At 42.2% G+C, this 18,969-nt stretch overlaps 1 protein-coding gene across 8 annotated transcripts; it reads left to right on the forward strand.

Annotated features, from left to right (window-relative positions):
• Nucleotides 1–324: 324 nt before the first annotated feature.
• aifm1 (apoptosis inducing factor mitochondrion associated 1) lies at nucleotides 325–18,637 on the forward strand. Of its 8 annotated transcripts, XM_080853647.1 has the most exons (22): nucleotides 325–502; nucleotides 5,311–5,444; nucleotides 5,788–5,893; nucleotides 6,643–6,663; nucleotides 7,673–7,786; nucleotides 9,741–9,899; nucleotides 10,004–10,060; nucleotides 10,169–10,237; nucleotides 10,370–10,450; nucleotides 10,973–11,133; nucleotides 12,024–12,154; nucleotides 12,676–12,766; nucleotides 13,071–13,155; nucleotides 13,387–13,463; nucleotides 13,956–14,064; nucleotides 14,428–14,535; nucleotides 14,843–14,931; nucleotides 15,034–15,174; nucleotides 15,551–15,693; nucleotides 16,296–16,420; nucleotides 16,729–16,919; nucleotides 18,076–18,637. In XM_080853647.1, exons 1-22 carry the CDS (start codon nucleotides 415–417, stop codon nucleotides 18,145–18,147), a joined length of 2,352 nt encoding a protein of 783 aa, XP_080709773.1. In that variant the 5' UTR covers nucleotides 325–414; the 3' UTR covers nucleotides 18,148–18,637. The 8 variants fall into 8 exon arrangements, with proteins under 8 accessions (XP_080709773.1, XP_080709774.1, XP_080709777.1 ...); XM_080853648.1 differs by lacking the exon at nucleotides 10,370–10,450; XM_080853650.1 differs by lacking the exons at nucleotides 325–502; nucleotides 5,311–5,444; nucleotides 5,788–5,893; nucleotides 6,643–6,663; nucleotides 7,673–7,786 and adding exons at nucleotides 7,798–8,774; nucleotides 8,953–9,178; nucleotides 9,269–9,481.
• The last annotated feature ends 332 nt before the right edge of the window (nucleotides 18,638–18,969 follow it).

Below are 18,969 nucleotides of genomic sequence, written 5' to 3' on the forward strand. Positions count from 1 at the left end.
TTTGTCCTAATGATAGTTTTATGATGTGCAAGAATAATATTGTTGTGTATCTACAAACTATGACACTTCACTACAGACAGTCAAAAAAACTACTTAAAAGAAAAAAGAACTTCAGAAGACATGCATGACGTTTAGGGTAGATATTCACAACCAACCAATCGTTTCAAAGGAAATGCATTTGTTAGACTGTCATATTTATCAGCCACTCAAATATCTTGAAATACCCTTCTTTAACCAATACAATTATGCGTTGGTGCTTAGGGCGGTACCTAGAACTATGACCGGAAGCATGCGCTGAATCGAATGACCTGTGAAAGTCTCCGGCCTACTGCGTGAGGAAAGTGTGTACAGCGTTAGCGTGCTCCAGATAGCTGTGTAGACAGTTTTAGCGGCTGTTAGTCCCCGCAGACCACAATGCTGAAGTGCAGAACATTGTGGGAAAAGTTGGCTCCGTTGGCTAGAAACTCTTCCACTTTGTGTCAACGAAATGCGAGAAGAGCAGGCAAGTAGCCGAATATTTTCTGCCTAAGTTAAAGTTTGCTGGCTGGCTGGCTGGCTAGCTGGCTAAGTTTACGAGGGAGGATGAACGAATAGAATGTTTGACTTACTGCTGCCACTGACCTGAGCGTACGGCCTGAAACTCCACCTCTTTGTGTCATTTATTAAATAATGTCGTCTGTGTGAATGCCATGACATTTGCCAGCTTGTTTTGTTAGGCACAGTGCCTAGACACGTTCAACAAACAAGACCGCAAGGATAGGACAGTAGCATGACACTGGCAAATAGGTCCACATGGTATCACATATTTTATAATTTTGAAACGATAACTCTCCGTGGCACTCATACTCGACACTGCTGTAGATGTTTGATACATGGTAATCATGTGGGACTCCATACATTCAGAGTCATTTCTGGCTAATCTAGCCCGATATATAGTTAGCTAACTGTATAGCTGTTTTTTCGACATATTAGTTAACGTCAGCAAGTTAAAGCTTGTTATCCGCCAACTAACCTGGCAAGTGAGTGACAAGGTATTTCATTGAGACACAAGACCGCAGTTTCCTAATTGTAATATTGCATTGTTCTCTGTTGTAGTTGTTTTGAGTGATCAACGTCATCCTGCAGTTAAGCTAAGCAAGGTACTAGCTACAAGACCTGTACCATAAGAAGTTAAACAATTTAAAGTTATGCCCCAGTGTAATTTAGACGTGTTGACATCCTGTATAGCTAGGTTAAGCGTTCTTGGAATAAAACAAGACACAATCCACAAGTGGTTACATGCTGACCATCAAATTAGCGGTTTACATTAAGCCAAGGTCGTTTATGTAATGCGGTGATGGTCTCAAGGGCCCCCTGCCCTCCGCCAGTAGGAAAGCATAACTTTACTGAAAGTGTTCTTGTGTCGACAACCTAGAAGTCACTTAACCCCCATCTTTCCATTATACACATGATGCTATTATATGATAAACTGCATTCACGAGTAACTGTATTTAATCACGCTGAGGTTTAGAAACTTAATCTGAGCACCTATTGTGTTCACATCGCCGCTTCTGTATCGATGACAGCTGTCAAGCACCCCCCTCCCCCCACAAAATACACGCATGTTTTGGAGAACACCTCATGTGTCCTGTCTTGGAATAAATCAAGACACACCTCTGTCACCCAATGTGACGCCAACGTCTCCTGTTTACAGTCTGTGGTCATGGTCATTCTTTTGATGTCGTACTTTGTAAGCATGAATACATATAGCACATATGTATATTTTGTGGTCCATAGAATTAGAAATGTCATAAAATAGGGATTCGTCCATCTTTCTAATGTGAATTTTGACCGGTTGATTACAAAATCCCAAGTGGAAAATCCCAAAATTCTTTATTTACAATCTTTCAAATCGAATAAGTAATGTGTTTGTTAGAGGGGGATGCTTTGGCACATTTCTCATATCAGAATTAAAGTTCTCAAAACACTTTGTTCAACCACATCATCTAGTCACTTGTGCACATCATAACAGCAAATTTTCTTTGTTTTTGAATGTTTTGCAAATGCTTTTGCACATTCATGCCCTCAAAACATCTAGGTATCTTTTCATATCAATGTGAACTTTCTCCACATAAATAGCATTGGGTAGGGTTTGGTGGGCTCAAAAGAATGCTGAATACTGTCACTGTCTTTTACTCTGTACTTTATCCAGTGGCAAAGTTATTTTCTGAATGGAGGTGAACTGTCTACGGTCATTATGACTGGATAACATGACTTGATTATGATTGGATAACATGACTTGATTATGATTGGATAACATGACTTGAGTATGATTGGATAACATTACTTGGTTCTCAAATAATTTATGTAGCATGCAAGCTTGTCAGTGAAATTGATAGCATTGAACTTGCTAGAAATCTAGCTGCAATTAGTCAGTGTAAAAAGCAAATTAGGAAATAAGGAATATAGCCTACTTCCAAGATATAATTGTATACTGACAATATGACATTTTGATGGGACTGACATATTCATTGACGTATTTGTTTACTTTTGAGACATAAACTTAGCCTTTTGAATGAGTTACGGGCTTTTGCTGGAAATCCATGGTTGGGTGCTGTTTGTACGAATTGTTTCGAGAAATGCCCTTACTGTTTTGAAAATGTTGAGGATGATTCGAGAAATTTGCCAAAGTGACTGAGACAAACTCCGGATTCGCATAGGGTATAATGTAGTGATGCTCCGATCGATCGGGAACCGATCATGATCGGCAGATATTGGTAAAAATGGCTTGATCTGTGATCGGTGAAAAGCACTGATCAAAAATCCGATCACGTGACGTAAATTAATTGCGCGACTTTTCAACCTGCGTGCGCGGCAAACGGTCACTCAACAGCAGAGCAGAGCTTGGCAATGGCAAGCAAAATGAGTTCTCCCATCTGGAATTTTTTTAAGTTTAATTTCTACAAATTGTGCACATAAAATAGGGGGATGTTGCGCTGAATGGATCCCATAGGGATCCGTATGAAAGCTATAATAGCCAATCGTCACAGATTGTCCGGTAAGAACAAATAATGTCAAAGTTCCAATGATGAAAAGAAGAACGGTATTTATTTTCGACACACACACTCGCAAGACATGAATTGGTAGGATGAATATGAATGACTGATGACTGTGGTTTCTACAAGAATGATAAATAACAAGACATATAGATATGAATCTGAATATATTACGGCTCTAACATGAAGGTGGATCTGTCCCTTTATCTCCGTGCTGCGTTACGGTGAACATTCCATTTGAGCGTTAATAACGGTAACCATTTGAAATAGCGGAATAACTAAATGATCTAAACAATAATAATCATGAAACAGTGAATGATTAAACCCTACATGAACTACTATCTATAGTGTACCTACTGTTGACATGAAACGGACTAACCGCTGGTTGATAGCAGCAGCCTTTATAACACTGTGCGAAATCTGCTAGATTATAGATAAGAACAACATTCCATTTGTTCACTTGCTTTAATGAATAACGGCAGTGAAATGACAATAATCCAACATGTCATGGGCAGCTAGAAGTGCCGGTAAGTTTACATCTAAGTGGAGTCGTTTACTTCCTGTTTCACTAGTTTCACTGTGTCAGAATAAAGGACCCTAGTGCAATATTCCCTAGATTATAGATAAAAGATTACCATTAGCCTACCCTGCCATTCTGTGATCGGCAGAGATCGGCAGATCATGATTTTGGTGATCGGTAATCGGTGATCGGCCCCAAAAATGCTGATCGGAGCATCTCTAGTATAATGCGACTAAGGCGAATAGATACAATTTTATTTGCATTACAACACTGTTGTTGCAGTGTTTCCAGTAAAGTTGCTGTGGCAACCCTTCATTTTGAACCCATAGCTGTTCACAACTCCTCTCCTAGTTAGGAGAGTGTCAAGCTATAGACATTAAACCAGAGCAATGTGAAAGGTGTATGAATCCTTCTTCTTACAGCTTCTAGCTTCTTACACAGATCTCAGTTAAAGTTTTGGTACCTTCCTGAAATTCAATTTGATAGCATGGTCATGTGAAGGACAGATAAACACCTGTGTCTTTCCCACTAGCCATCCAGGATATGCCCTATTTAGTCAGACACACCCTGCAAAAATTGAAGACAAGCTTTCACAGCATGACATTGCCAGCTAAACCAATGTGCCAAAATACATCAGTTAGTGTGATGGGAAGCTTTTATCAGTGCCAACTGGGCTGTTGTTGGTGATTGCAGGGTTTTGCATGCCTTTTAGGTAGTTAGGGTGCTAGTTACAGGGCTTGACACTGCCACTGATCTGGTCGCACATGCGACTGGATTTTTGGCCATGCAACTTGATTTGAAACCATGGTCGCACGCGTGCGCCTATAGAAATAAGCAAAAATGTAAGGCTTGCGCCTAGATAATGGGCTGCAGAACCAAGTCATATATAAAGCGCACCGGACTATAAGCCGCATTCAGCAAAACAAAACAGTCAGTAAGTCAAACTTTATGTAACGTGTTCACAATAACTCTCAACATTGTTCAAACGTTAATGAACGTATTCACAATAACTCCCAACCTTGTTCAGTTGTAACACGTAAAAAACAGTCTGATACCGTTAAATCAAACGTTAGTGTATTCACAATAACTTTTTAAATGTTGCAGAGTATTGTAGGTTTTAACTGAAGCGCTGCTAACGCTTAAACCAGAAATCCATTGAAACACATAGTAGCTAGCTAGCCTCGCTGCTAATAAGTATAACGTTAGCATCCTGACATGCTCTCACACGCCCCCTCATTGAGGCAGAGGTACTGTTTGACTCCAGTCTCTTGGCTCTTTCACTGCCGTTTTATGTAACGCCAGCCATTCTAAATAGTCTCTACACATATGTGAAATACATTCCCTATTTAATATAAAAGAATTTGGTTATAACAAATGGTGTGATTTGTCCTGCTTCCCCTACAATCTATACCACCTAAAATACCATGCAAGTCTTTTCCAACGATCAATGTAGGCCTTTAACTAAGCAAGGTCATGCCTTACCTTTTATAATCTGTTCAAACATGTTATTCCAGGTTGTTAACATTGATCAATAGTAGTATTACCAACGTTTTGCAGTGCTCCTAAGCCAAAACGTTAGTCTCAAGCCCTGTAGTTAGCTTGCTAGTTTTGGAAACAGAGCTGCTTATTGCTGTTTTAAAGTCGTTGTGCGAGTACTTACAAGGGCACACACAAAAGCCAGATCTCTGCCTCATACCTTGAGTGTGGCACTTTGGCTGTGACGTGACTAATTGTCACTCCGCTTTTCCATGACAGTGTTGCAGAAGGAGAGGAGGCCGGCCCTTCTTCAGAGGGCCCAGATGTCTGCCAACCCGTCTGGAGGAGGTGGCAGTGACAATACCATGTACTATGTTCTCGTTGGAGCTACCTGTGTAGGGGGCCTGGGTTATGTAAGTATGAATCAATCTGACCTGGTGAATCCTGGATGTGGAATATTTTGCTGTTTTTTTTTCACCCTCAGTGTTCCCTACAGTCCATTATGTTATTGTAGCTCTAGTTTTGCTGCATTGTAATAGCAAAGGTTCAGATGTGATTGTGATGGACCATTAGGTTGATTTGTTGGATTTTAAATGTCTGAACCAGTGAATGGAAATCAACCTATTCTTTGTACTATCCATGGTGTCTACATAGATGTAATGTCTGTCTGTAATGAAACAATTCGATTTTTCAGTAACACTAAAAAAACTGAAACTATGTGCTTGTCATAACACAATTTCGATCTCATGATTCTAGGTTTATTCTACGTTACGGGGAGACAAGCAGAGGTATCAGGACAGGATCACAGAAATAGACAACAGACCAAACAAAGCGACGCAAGAACAAACATATCTACAGATAGGTGAGGACTACAATTACAAGTCATGTTTCATAATATTGCCAAAGCTCTCGTACCTCAAAAAGTAACTCAGGCGACAATCAAATTAAATTCACTGACTCATAGGACTAATGAAATATAACTGTAGTAGTTAATCTGGTAGCTTTTATGATTCATGATGATTCAGCAACTAAGCATAGTGGGCCAACCTGCAAATTTCTGTCCTTTTGGCCTCTGAACATAGCGGTATGAAACAGGTCAAAGTTGATTACTGCAATGTCTGTCAACAAAATGTGAGCAGGTACAAAAGGCAGGATTACTTTTCCTGAAATTAAAAACTTTGCCATAGACACTGGATCAGAGGATATAGCCTGAACATCGGTATGCTCGTTAGTTTGTTGTCCAGTTCGTAATATAGAGCATTAGATTGCGTCTTAAGATACTGTACAATAAAACCACACTACCACACACACCAAACGCAGTCAGCATTTGGCTTAGCATGCAATGCCACAAATGGGGTGTAATGCATCCCTTAATTTGCCATGCTGATATTCGCATTGCAAATGGATGAATTCTTGTACATCTTGTAGACATGCAGTCATTTACCAGTTTCATTCAGTCTAGCATGCACAAGACTTAACTCCACTGTCTTAGCTCACCTGCAGTATGATTCAGCGATATGGCCTGTTTACCGCTTGTTTTGTGGTTAAAGTGGAAGTATGCAGTCAGTATAATCATACAGTCTCATTTCTGTTTTTGTGTTTGTCTTACAGCTGCTCCAGAAGCCACAGAAGGTGAGGTTATGTTTAGCTATCAAGGACATCAACTCAACTCTCTAGATAATCTAAAACTACTCTTGGTTACCCTTTCGTGATTGTTTTGTGAACCAGCTGAAATACTCAGATCCCCAGTCGGATCCCCAGACATATAAAATGTTTAAACTGTGGCTGTGTATTTTCCCGCATCAGCTCTGTAAGTAACCTGCAAAGACTCCTCTCAAAGACTGGACTCACAGAGTGGTTAACCTTCATTAAAGCATCTCGGCTTAATTTCATTTTGATCTCCCCATCACTGCTAATGCGCCTTCTCTGTAGCTCATCTTGCTAAACTTCTCCTACATTTAAGCCTGAGACATTTCACGCTCTTTTTTCACCATCATTTTACTGCCAGCTAGTGTTACTTTGCAAAAAGCCCTCTTCAGTTACACTTAAGGGTCAGTTTCTGGAATTTATATACCTTTGCCAACAGAGAAGGACCTTAACAATTCAGTAGCTGTTGTTCTGTAGTTGTGTATGGTGTCTATGCGTGGCGCTCACCTGGGTCTACAGGGCTGCATTAGTGGCTGTATTAAGAGGATTAGATGGCTTCACTTGCTAGGGCTGTTGGCGCCTAGCACAGGGAGAATCAACACCTTGGAGGGAATGGAGACACCCTCTCTAGCCAACAAATTGCCATTCAAATGGCCATTCATCAGCCCAGGTGACAGTTATAAGTCTACACCCTTGATAATGTCACTGCTATGCTGATAACATTGGTTAGCATGGTTGTTATCTGAACAATGTAGGATATTAGCAGGTGGAAGTCAGCACTGTATTATGTCATTTGCAACCTGCTAAAATTGAAATAACTAATTCGAAGATGCCCTTCTCCATGGGGTACTGTAGACATTTCCATCACCATCACTCTTTAAGCTGAGAATAAGTAAGTAAGTAAGTTGAAAGGAGTAGAGTTTGGGCAATGTTAGTGACAGTTGTGGAGGATGCTATCTAGCCATGTGACGTGTGATCTTTCATCATGATAAAGAGCTAGCTGAGGAGGCTTCTGAGCCTCAGTCAGTGGCTGATGAGGAGAGTGCCCTGTCCACGCCCCCAGAGGAACCCTCACCATCTGCGGAACCACCAATGGAACTTCCCTCAGGTTCTATAGAATGAGTTCTGGAGCCCAGAACATGCCTGCATCTTCCCTTTCATCCTGTGTCTTACCAGTGTCTGTGTGTTGGCAGAACCAAATAGAGACGTATAGAACTTCTCTGCAAACAGCATCCACATGGACATAGGGTTGGGCTAGGGGTGCATGCTGCTTTGAGATGCTTGTGCATGTGACCGCCAACTGCTTCATTTGCTCTTCCTGCATGTCCAAAGACACCATATCCTGTATCCTGCACCGTATCCAAGAGTCTTCACTTCCGTTGCATCTTGTCTGTGCCATTTTTCCTCTTTTTCATTTCACTCACACCTCTCCTGGTCATGGCCTTGCATTGATATTGTTCTACGGTATGTTCTTCCAAAACTCCACTGACATTCCTCACCCAACCAAATTGTGTAATTGTTAATTGTCACAAAAAGGTAATTGTCTAAAGAAACGCAACAGGTTAAAAGTGTTTATTATGTTTTCAAACATGGTTGGCTTGAGGGTACGGTCTTTGAAGTTTGCACACTTTGTGTTCCTCCTCATATTCACACACTCCGCATTGATGTGTCTTGTTCACGGCACACACCCGTCTCCTCGTCTTTGTCCTTCGTCAAACCTTCCGCCATGAAAGTTTATTCTTGGTCTCTTTCTCCTTTTCAAACATGACCGTAGCTTCCCATACTAACTCCAGTATCCAAAGTATTTTTGCAGGAATTTTTATTGTTATGCTTTTGTCTTGATGACCAGCTGTTTGTGCTTTTGTTTTGATCAGTACCAATCACCTTTTTCTTGCCTTTCTGAAAGTCTGAAGGGTTGTTTGCCTCCATGTGTCCGAATTCAAATGAATCACAAAGCATCATTTTTCAGTCGGATGAAGACTTTTCGGCAGAATTTGAATATCTTGGATTCCCTCCTCTGATAGAAATGGATCATGAAACAGCAGAGCCGGTCTCGGCTGAAGTATCAGAAGCCTCCTCTGCTCCTGCAGAGAGTGGTAAGAGTCAATTTCCCTTGACGATGCATTAAGTGAAGTCTTCATTGGTTTATTTTAAGTATAGTATTAAATTTGGTCATTTTGAGGCGGAATAAAAATAAGTGTTCCAAGAAGACTGGCAGTGATCTGGAATAGAGGAACGGCCCCTTTTTAAGGAAACTTACGCTTGTGGTCTCAGCACCTGCTGTAGAAGCTGAAGTCCCTGAAGTTGTGACCGCTGAAGAACCGTCCACACAACCAGAGAAGACTGGTGAGAAATTTTAGCCAAGTGAAAAGTCTCCATCTCTCCCATCTGTTTTCTTTTCACACTGATTCTGGAATATGGATTGTTTTGGTAGAGCCGCTAGGAGAGGTAGCACCTCTACCATCGGAGGAAATGCCCGTTGATGAGTCAACTGAAAGTGGTAAGACATAACCCTGAATGGAAGATATGTATACTTCTCAACCTCTCTTTCTATGGCGGTAATCAAATTTCCTCTGCCATCTTGGCGAAGCCCCTCCAGCAGCAGAAGCTCCTGAACCTGCGGCGTCTGAAGCAACAGGAGAATCCAATTCAGAAGTCATTCCAGAAGCTGTAACAGAAAATGTTCCAGAAGGTATTGCAGAAGCTGCTAAAGAAGACGTGTCAGAATCTGTCATGGATCCTGCACAAGATTCTATGCCAGCAGCTGCACCCGAGCAGCCAGTCGTGCAGGCTGAGACGAGCGGTAAGAAACCATGAAAATGAAGATGATGTTTCCTCCTGGAGCCTCCTATCTACCCTTTCCGTTTTAAAAATGTGTCATTTTTACCTCTGTTTTGTCCTGTTCTTTTTTTTGGGCTTTTTTTTTTTGGCTACATTTATGTTAACGGCTAACAATGAGTTTGGAAACGCTTACCTAACCCCACCCCCTGTAACTATAACCAGCCAATGGGATGCTTGTGAGCCCAGCAGTCACAAGCTTAATTTGTCTTCACCGATAACAGAGTCGGTACCGGAAGAGTCGGTACCGGAAGAGTCGGTACCGGAAGAGTCGGTACCGGAAGAGTCGGTACCGGAAGAGTCGGTACCGGAAGAGTCGGTACCAGAAGCACCTGCTGAGGAAAAGACCTCTGAGGAATCTGTTGTACAGCCTGAGATAAGTGGTAAGACCATGTGAACGTAGACGATATGGATTTTTTATTTTAGTTTTGCCTGTGTGGCTCCAAACAACTTCCAAATGTTTGACCACCATTGTGCTTACGGATAGAGCCCATACAAGAAACCCCAGTGGAAGCCCCAACAGCCTCCCAGGCTGAGACCAGTGGTAAGCCAAAGTGGAGAATGAATATTTTTTTCAAGTTTCTCTTCAGTTTCATTCTCGATGAACCAGCATTTCATGTCTGAAAAACAACATTTTCACTGTCCTGCTCAGAGCCACCATTGGAAACACCGACACCGGAGCCAAGTGAACCTTCTCCCTCTCCCGCTGTTGTAGAAAGCGGTAAGAGCAGCCAGGAAGAGCAGTCATCTTCATGCTTTGTCCAAATTAGTCCCTTTTTCTGTGTGGAACTATGAGATTTAACTTTTTAAATATTTCTCTCCCTTCCCAAACCGCTTTGGGGAACCCTACTAGCTGAAGCGATTCCAGTAGCGGTAGCTGAAAGCGTGCCTGAGATTTCTGCTGAGCAGATAGTGCCTCCTGTGGCCGAGAGTGGTAAGGGCCCAACCGCCATGACGGCATGGGGAAAAATAAACCCTCCCTCAGAAATTAAACTCTCCTCAACACCGGTCTCACTTGTATTGTTTCTGATCCCTACTCCACTTTAGAGGATAACTAAAGACCCTACTGGTTATGTTAATGCTAAGTGGTATGAGCACTCTCACATAGCATACAAGATGGATTCCCCGGGCTCGCTAGTCCTCCATTTCTTTTCCTCTTTTCCCGGATGTTTCAAGGTTATGGATAAGCGATAATGTGCTCACACATGGTGGAAGAAATTATACCTCACTTTTGTCCCTCTTTCTCAAGGTTCACGGTGCTGAAGGATTGTAAGGTTAAAGCTAATCGCTCACACATGGGGTACCTGTCTTTCTCTGTTTTACAGAGTGAAGATACACAAACATCTTCTGGGGCGCTGTCACTGTCTGAAGGATGGCCACTAACAAATCAGCTCTAGTGTGCACTGTTAACATTGTGTTTTTTTCTGTGCCCCCCTCCACCTAAAATCCTCTTTAGCACCAGCCCCAGCCTCAGAGACACCAGCACCTGCTCCTTCAGACCCCACACAGACCGCCCCCTCTCAGGTGCCAGAACACGCCCCCTACCTCCTGATTGGTGGAGGCACTGCCTCTTTTGCGGCGGCCAGGTCAATTCGGGCAAGGGACCCAGGTGCCAGGGTAAGCAAGTCTGTTTGCTTGTCATGATGCACAACTTGCATGTTTTTTGTTGTTTTTTTAAGCTGGTCAAGTATATTTCTGTAGCACTGATTTCTAACCCTTTAATCCTAACCCCTTTAATTCTAACCCTAACCTGTCCCCAACTAGCACTGAAGTCTCAGTGTTTAGGTGTGTGATGATATTTAGACAAAGGGAGTTAGAGAGAGAGGGAGTATCCACCATCTGTCTACAAAGGTAGCAAACAAAAGAAAGATAAAACCGTATTCTACGGGACTCACAATCTAAATAAAAAGCGAATACATTCAAAGTACACCACTAAGACTAACTCTGGAGGCCATTCCTAGTTGAGATCGCTCTTGCGTAGCGACCTAAGGTGCATCTTTTGTGGTCGAGTGAGCAGCGCAGGGGGCAGGTTCAGGGAGAACAGCTCTTTTTCCTCCACAGCTTGTCAGCTAAAGATCCTAGGGTGGAATGGGAGTAAGGTTGGACGAAACTGCATACATTTGCAGGTGCTGCAATTTTATGTGGGATTTTAAGTGATTCCGTAAACGTTGCCTTGACAACCTTACCTTTTGATCCCACAGCTGTTTACAACTCCTCTCCTCTGATTAGGAGAGTGCCCATAACACAGCTGAAATGTGCACAGACTTGCATTTTCTTTAGCTGATTTTTCATGAAAGCTTAAAATATGCTAATGAATTGGATGTAAGTTCAGCTACTGGCAAATGTTATAATTTCAGTGAAACAATGCTGTGCATTTGTTGAGTTAACCTATACATAGCTTTTCCATATTTACATGGCTTTTCCATATACTTTTCCATATGTAATGCATGTATATGAGTGAGTTTGCTTTGTTAGACTGGGTAGCTAAATGTAGTTTACCTGCACAGGTGCTGATCGTCACAGATGAGCCTGATCTCCCATACATGCGACCTCCTCTCTCCAAAGAGCTGTGGTTCGTCGACGACCCTGAGGTGACAGAGACGCTGCGCTTTAAACAGTGGAATGGCAAAGAAAGGAGGTGCGTATTTTTGTGTGTTGCGTGTGGCTGTGTGTGTGCATCTTGGAGCTCTAAGGAAGCTCTTGTGACAGCATGTGGTTGTAAAAAGCAGTGCTTTGCAAAGGTAAATTAAATGAAACTGGTAGATGACACAATTACATACTGAAGTAGAAGAAGGGTTAAGTACAGCTGCATCCCTCAGAGGTAATCTATTTAATCCACATACTGTATAGGTTTTCAGTATCCAGTCGTTTACTTTGAAATCACATAATCATGAGATAAAAGCACCCAGTTCCAGATCCAGTTGTCAGCATTTACAGTGCTGTTTAAAAAAAAAAAAAAAAAAAGGTCATAATACTTTCCTTTTCATAATGAATGAAGGAGAGCCTACAACATCAAGTCACAAACATTCAAGCATAGGATCTATTGCCCCTTCAGTTACAGTTGCCTACAGTCAACCTAGAGTCGTTCTGTTTCCTGCTTTTGGTTGTACAGCATGTAACCGTTTGTGAGAGTGTGATCTTTTTTTCTCTTTATTCCAGTATATTTTTCCAGCCTCCCTCATTTTATGTCAGTCCTATGGAGCTGACCAAAGTAGAGAATGGTGGTGTGGCTGTATTGACAGGGAAGAAGGTGATTATCCAAGAGATATCCAAACTTGAATCTATTGGCGATTGTTCATCCACAAGCACAATGGAGAAGTAGTCTTGATGCATTACTGAAGTGCAGTCTCCATTGAATGGGTTCATTTGATAGGATGTTGAGCTGATATTAACGTCTGTGAGTTTGTATTTATGTACATTAAGCACATATTCTATTCACATCAAATGCGACTTCTTTGTAATCTTTAGAAATTGAATATTATGGTTTGAGATGCATGTATTCTCATATACCGTTTTTGGAGTGTCAGCACAAATTAACTTAGTTTTTTGTGTAGGTGGTACATATGGATGTGAGGGGAAACAAAGTAAGATTAGAGGATGGTACAGAAATCTCCTACGACAAATGTTTGATTGCCACAGGTGAGACAGGAACACACACACACACACACACACACACACACACACACACACACACATACACACACACATACACATACACACACATATAAAAACAGAGACATACACAGCTGTTATGTTGATGATTAATAGGATCAATTCTGAGAGAAGGTACATTTTGGATGAGATGTATATAAATTATTCAGTTTTAACACACAAATAAAAACCTTATTTGAACCTGTTGTATCTTGCCAGGTGGCATTCCACGCAATCTGCAGGTGATTGAGAGAGGAGGAGATGAGCTGATGAAGAGAACCACACTTTTTAGAAAAGTAAGTGAAGGGAGCCCTGCTTTCATTCATCAGGTCATTATAGATAGCGCTTCATGGACGTCAGTGGAGTTCTATACGTCAATCACCATGACGACTGCTTTAACTCAAGTGCTTCTCAGCAGCAGGGCTTGGCATCTCTTAAAGGCTATGTGATTGTTCCATGGGATGAACCTTCGGTTGTCACTTAAATGGAAATCAGGAACATGTTTTGTGATCCGCTACTCCTCATGCACTGCACACATGAAGGGTTACATGTGACCACTAGGGAGCAGTGTTGGGCCTGTGCTTGGTGATGGCAGTGCTGTCTGTTCAGTTCACATCTGTCCTTGAAGTTGTTCTGAACAGATGTAACATGAAGTACAGCATTAAAAAAGACTGATTTAAAGCTGAAATAAAAATGTGTTGGTTATACCATTTGGCTGTGTGTGTGTGTGTGTGTGTGTGTGTGTGTGTGTTCGTGTGTGTTCGTGTGCGTGCATGCGTGCTTTCTAGGTTGAAGATTTTAGATCCCTGGGAAAAGTTTCAAAAGAAGTGAAGTCCATCACCATCATTGGCGGAGGGTTCCTGGGAAGTGAGCTGGCCTGTGCCTTGGGTCGGAGATGTAAGCTGAAGTCTAACCTCATGGTTACAAATGCAATGTATAGTTTGTGTCTGAAGGAGGCAGAAATGGCCATCCTTGCCAGATGCACAAGTTAACATAACACAACATGGACTCCTGTGCACACTGTCTCGTAGGGAAGCTGGATTAAATCAATAGACCTCTGATTAGTGATTTCTGCATGATTTAGCTATCTCAGTCCCTTGACAAAAATGTATTCGAGTGGTATCATTATTCAGAATATATGCAATGCCCATACTAATAAATATATGTCTCTGCTGTATAGCAAGTTGCTTTAGAAAAAAAAATATATATAGCGTATAAGTCCTCTAATATTGCTTCTTCACTCCTTCCCTCCCTGCACAGCTGCAGACCTGGATCTGGAGATCATCCAGATGTTCCCAGAGAAGGGCAACATGGGTAAGGTGCTGCCAGAGTACCTGAGCAACTGGACCACAGAAAAGGTCAAAACAGGTGAGGCAATATTTAATTTAAATATTCTTATACTAACAGTTTTTGCTATTAAAGGGAAAGAAGAATTTAAAAAGTGTATGGTTATGGGCTGTGCATAGATTCAGTTTCAAACTCCGACAGACAGCTCTGAGTAGCTAATTTCTAACGTCCCTTTTCATGGTGTTAGAGTTTTCCCAAGGCAGTCTGACCTTTGGGTGTCAGTAAGAGTTTTTCTGTGCTTTGGCTTTTCCGGCACTGCCCCGTGCTCCCCTGTAAATGAAATGACCCATATACTGGATTCAGTGACCTGTGGTTTGACCTTTCACAGAGGGGGTGAGGGTCGTCACAGATGCCCTGGTAAAGAACGTGAGCCTCAAGGATGGCAAAGTGGAGATCAAGCTAAAGGATGGACGTACGGTAAGACCTCGTGCAACGGAATTACCCGGCATTTGGTTTCAGTGTTGTTCCTGTCCTGTGTCACAACGCAAGCACTGATCCATTTGTTCCGGGCTTCTGTAGGTCCAGACGGATCACATAGTGGCAGCTGTTGGCTTGGAACCCAGTGTGGAGCTGGCCAAATCAGCTGGCCTGGAAGTGGACGCGGACTTTGGAGGGTACCGTGTCAATGCTGAACTCCAGGCCCGATCAAACATATGGGTGGTGGGTCATATAGCATCCACTTTCTGTCAATTACATATCATGTCTGAAAGGCGCTTCTAAATAATATTGTATTATTGTTATAATTATTATTTTTATTATTATTATTACTCTAAGTGCTCTACTTAACTTGCATTCACATTTGCACAAACATCATTGCTTTACTTTGAAGACAAACTGTCATAAATTATGCTTAAATAAACAACAAGTGAACACAAATAAGATTAAATGGGCAGGTATCTTTGGCTTGTGATCTTGCATCGTTCTCTTCTGTGTTCCATTCGGGTGATGGAACAGATCGATTTTGAAGGCCATGAGTTGGGTTAAGTGTGTTGTTGTAGGATCTCTGATGTGTGTGGATCTTTTTTCTCTCTCCTAGGCTGGTGATGCGGCGTGCTTCTACGACATCAAACTGGGCAGGAGGCGGGTGGAACACCACGACCACGCGGTGGTCAGCGGCAGGCTGGCTGGGGAGAACATGACTGGGGCCAACAAACCCTACTGGCACCAGTCCATGTTCTGGTATGTTCTCTCTAATCAGTCTCTCAGCTAGTGGAATGATTCACAGTGAGACCACTGCTCATTGAAGAACTGTGTTTTATTCATGAAGGACACAGAGGGGTTATTGGGATCTTATGTCATTTAACTCTATAGGTGTTATTTAATATGGGTACATCCGTGTCTGTGTTTTATCTCTTGCCGTGTTTTATTAGAACGGTTAAAATGACAGATAATTGGGTTTTTCATTTCTAGCTCTAGCTTGGATGGGGCTCAACTGAATGTATGTTTGTGCTGTAGATGCGTGTGAAGGAAGGTCTCTGTGAGGTTCTGTGTTTGGGGTTAAAAGGAACGAGTCTCTGATGCTGAGGTTAGAAGACGGGTTAAAGGAGCGTCTGTGAGACACTGAGTGCAGAGAGGGTTGAAGAGGAGTGTTTGTGATTTACATTGTTGACGCATACATCCTCTCCAGGGTGGCAAGAGCAGTGACCTATATTTACGCCCCATGTTGTTTTCTTCTGTCACTGTCATCTCTGCATACACTGCTTGGAGCGATTAACTTCAATTGTGTGTGTGTGTGCATGTGCGTGTGTGCGTGTGCGTGTGTGTGTGTTTTCTTTCTAAAGGAGTGATCTGGGTCCAGATGTCGGATACGAGGCGATTGGTATTGTTGACAGCAGCCTGCCCACAGTGGGTGTATTTGCCAAAGCTACAGCGAAAGACACCCCCAAAGCCGCAACAGAGAAGTCAGGTACACAAGTCATCATATCATTTTTCCTAGTTCCTTTGTGGCTGGCTGGCTTTTACTCTTATTGTATTTAACAGAGAAACACATGCATAATCAACATTTTAAAAAGTTGAAAAAAATCCTGTTGGGAAATCAAGTGTACATTAGTGGTACTTATTAGTGGCTAGAGGACAAACAAGTTGTGTTCAAACCTTTTGTCATTCTTTCTGATTCTCTCTCAATGCACTTGTCTAGCTGCGTTAGAATGAACAGAACATTGCAGCAAACATCATGCTGTATTTATAACCACTCTGTCTCTGTAACTTGTGCAGGAACTGGAATCCGCTCGGAGAGTGAGACCGAGGCTGTGGCCGGAATCGTGAAGCCCGGGACAGCCGCGCCACCCCCACCCATGCAACAGAAGGACGACTATGGCAAGGGTGTCATCTTCTACCTGAGGGACAAGGTGGTGGTAGGAATCGTCCTGTGGAACGTCTTCAACAGAATGCCCATTGCCAGGAAGGTCAGTACCAGTCCCTTTGGTTTGTGCTACGGTGTAGTTTGTGGTTTAATGTCGCTGAACTGGTAAAGTATGGTGGTAACATCACCAAGGTTCTTGGTTCATTACCCAGGGAGCTAACATACTGGTACAACTGTAAATCTGTACTGTAAGTCACTTTGGCATTTAAAATGAAGAAATGGAAGTCTAAGTGTTTTCATAAAGCACACACTCTTCGTCTTCCTCCGAGGAACTGGAAGTGTAGTGACGCACATGTTAAACCAGTAGCTGAGCAGCCTGTGAATGCAAGCCCACGGCCCTGGCAGCTGAACCAGCTCAGCCAGAAGGGGCCATAATTAGGCACTTGATAATCACTACAAGCTTCCAAATGTTGCCCAGAATTAGAACACGTCAAACTGATTTCCTCACCATGGCTATCGGAATAGAATAGGATCACCATGACAACCAATCCCTGAAATGGCAATGTGTCAGTTCGGCTCAGCGTGATCACTTGGATGCAGCATCATTAAATATGGGTCAGATTTGACACTCCACTGCTCACAATGGTATGTTTATGGAATGTTCAAATGCTGGTGAAGTTTTTTTTTTTTTTTTTTTTTTCCCTTGTGTGGACAGACATGAATTTAATGCTGGAGTTCCATTCTTTAAGTTTCCTTCTCCATTCATGAAGCTGTAGTACAGTAGCAGCGGTAGTACTGTACACCTGTAGGCAAAAATTAATTACATAATTGGGTTCTGATGTGTATGTTGATATTAGTCCTAGCCCCTTACTTTCTTATGTTCTATAAGCTTTTTAGTTATTATTTTTACCCAACTGGACAATTGACTTGAGCTAATTTAGGTGCTAATGAGGTTATGATTTTTTATTAAATCTGGATGGTGTAGGAGCACTGAAGGGGAAGAGGTGGTCATATGACGTCCCAGTTGTCGGGCCATTTTTGGTCAGAGACAGGGAAAAAACAACTTTAACAAAATATGTACATTATTCATGAGCTCAAACATTTAAAATTAATACATTGATTAAAATGTCCAACAGATTTGCTTTCTTTTTTTGTTTTATGCCTGATGAATTCCATTTCCATGTCCCGTTTACCTTTGGTGGGTTGAGCATTTGAAATGTTGTCGATGTTCATGGCGTCTGTTTTTCTGTCTGTGTTAGATCATCAAAGATGGAGAGGAGCATGCTGATCTCAACGAAGTGGCCAAGCTTTTCAACATTCATGAAGACTGAGAACTGGAGAACTAAAGACACACACACACACATAGTCACACACTCTTACCCCCACAGAAACGCACACACATAGCCCCACACTTGGGCATCCAAAAACACACACACTCACACACACACACAAGGACCCAAAGTAGGGAAATTTGGGCCTTGAATGGTCAATAGCTGTACCTCAAATTCTCTGGCTACACACCACCATCAGTAAGGAGTCTGGCGATCCTCTGTACTGGTCTGGTGTGGGGGACTTCTGTTTTTCATATGGTGATTTTAATTGTATTCAGATGTCTTTTTTCTATGGAGAGCTGTATGAGTACCCAGTCCATGCACTTGAATCACTGAATGCTGCCCTCCCTCCCTCTTCCCCTGTCCTCCCTTGCTATTCATGTTTGTAACGTCATTGTTTGCGTAAATCATCGCATTTGAAGTCAAGTGATACAAAACATGTTTGAAGCTAACTCAACCACCGCAATAAAGTAAATTATTTTTGAACATACTCATCCTGAGCTTTTTAATTCTGTCTGATGGTAAGGAGTCCACAGTCCTCTAGATTGAGTTTGTCGGAGTGCCCAGCAGAGCCAGAGGTAGCTCAGTAGGGATGGATCACCGTGGAGACGATTAGTGGTGCTGCTCCTCTCTGTTGTATTGATGTGGAAGTGCACTCAGCCGTGGCCATTTTGTTTGACAGTCTTTAGGGAAAATTCAGTCATTGGCTGGATCTTTTGACGTGGGTAAACAAAAAGAACTGTTCCTCTTCACAGGGCAGCATTTTTATGAAACTAAGGTGTGTCCTCTAATTAGCATTACAGGTGTCTTCCAAGATTGTAA

The sequence above is a fragment of the Sprattus sprattus genome, assembly GCF_963457725.1.
Source record: "Sprattus sprattus genome assembly, chromosome: 1".
In the NCBI taxonomy this organism is placed as follows: Eukaryota; Metazoa; Chordata; class Actinopteri; order Clupeiformes; family Clupeidae; genus Sprattus; species Sprattus sprattus.

Excerpts from the sequence above, each read along its gene's own strand:
- aifm1 (XM_080853647.1), top strand. The coding sequence starts at position 415 with ATGCTGAAGTGCAGAACATTGTGGGAAAAGTTGGCTCCGTTGGCTAGA. Across the intron at positions 10,061-10,168 it reads CTCCCAGGCTGAGACCAGTG|AGCCACCATTGGAAACACCG; the intron begins GTAAGCCAAAGT and ends TGTCCTGCTCAG. Across the intron at positions 15,694-16,295 it reads TGGCACCAGTCCATGTTCTG|GAGTGATCTGGGTCCAGATG; the intron begins GTATGTTCTCTC and ends TTCTTTCTAAAG.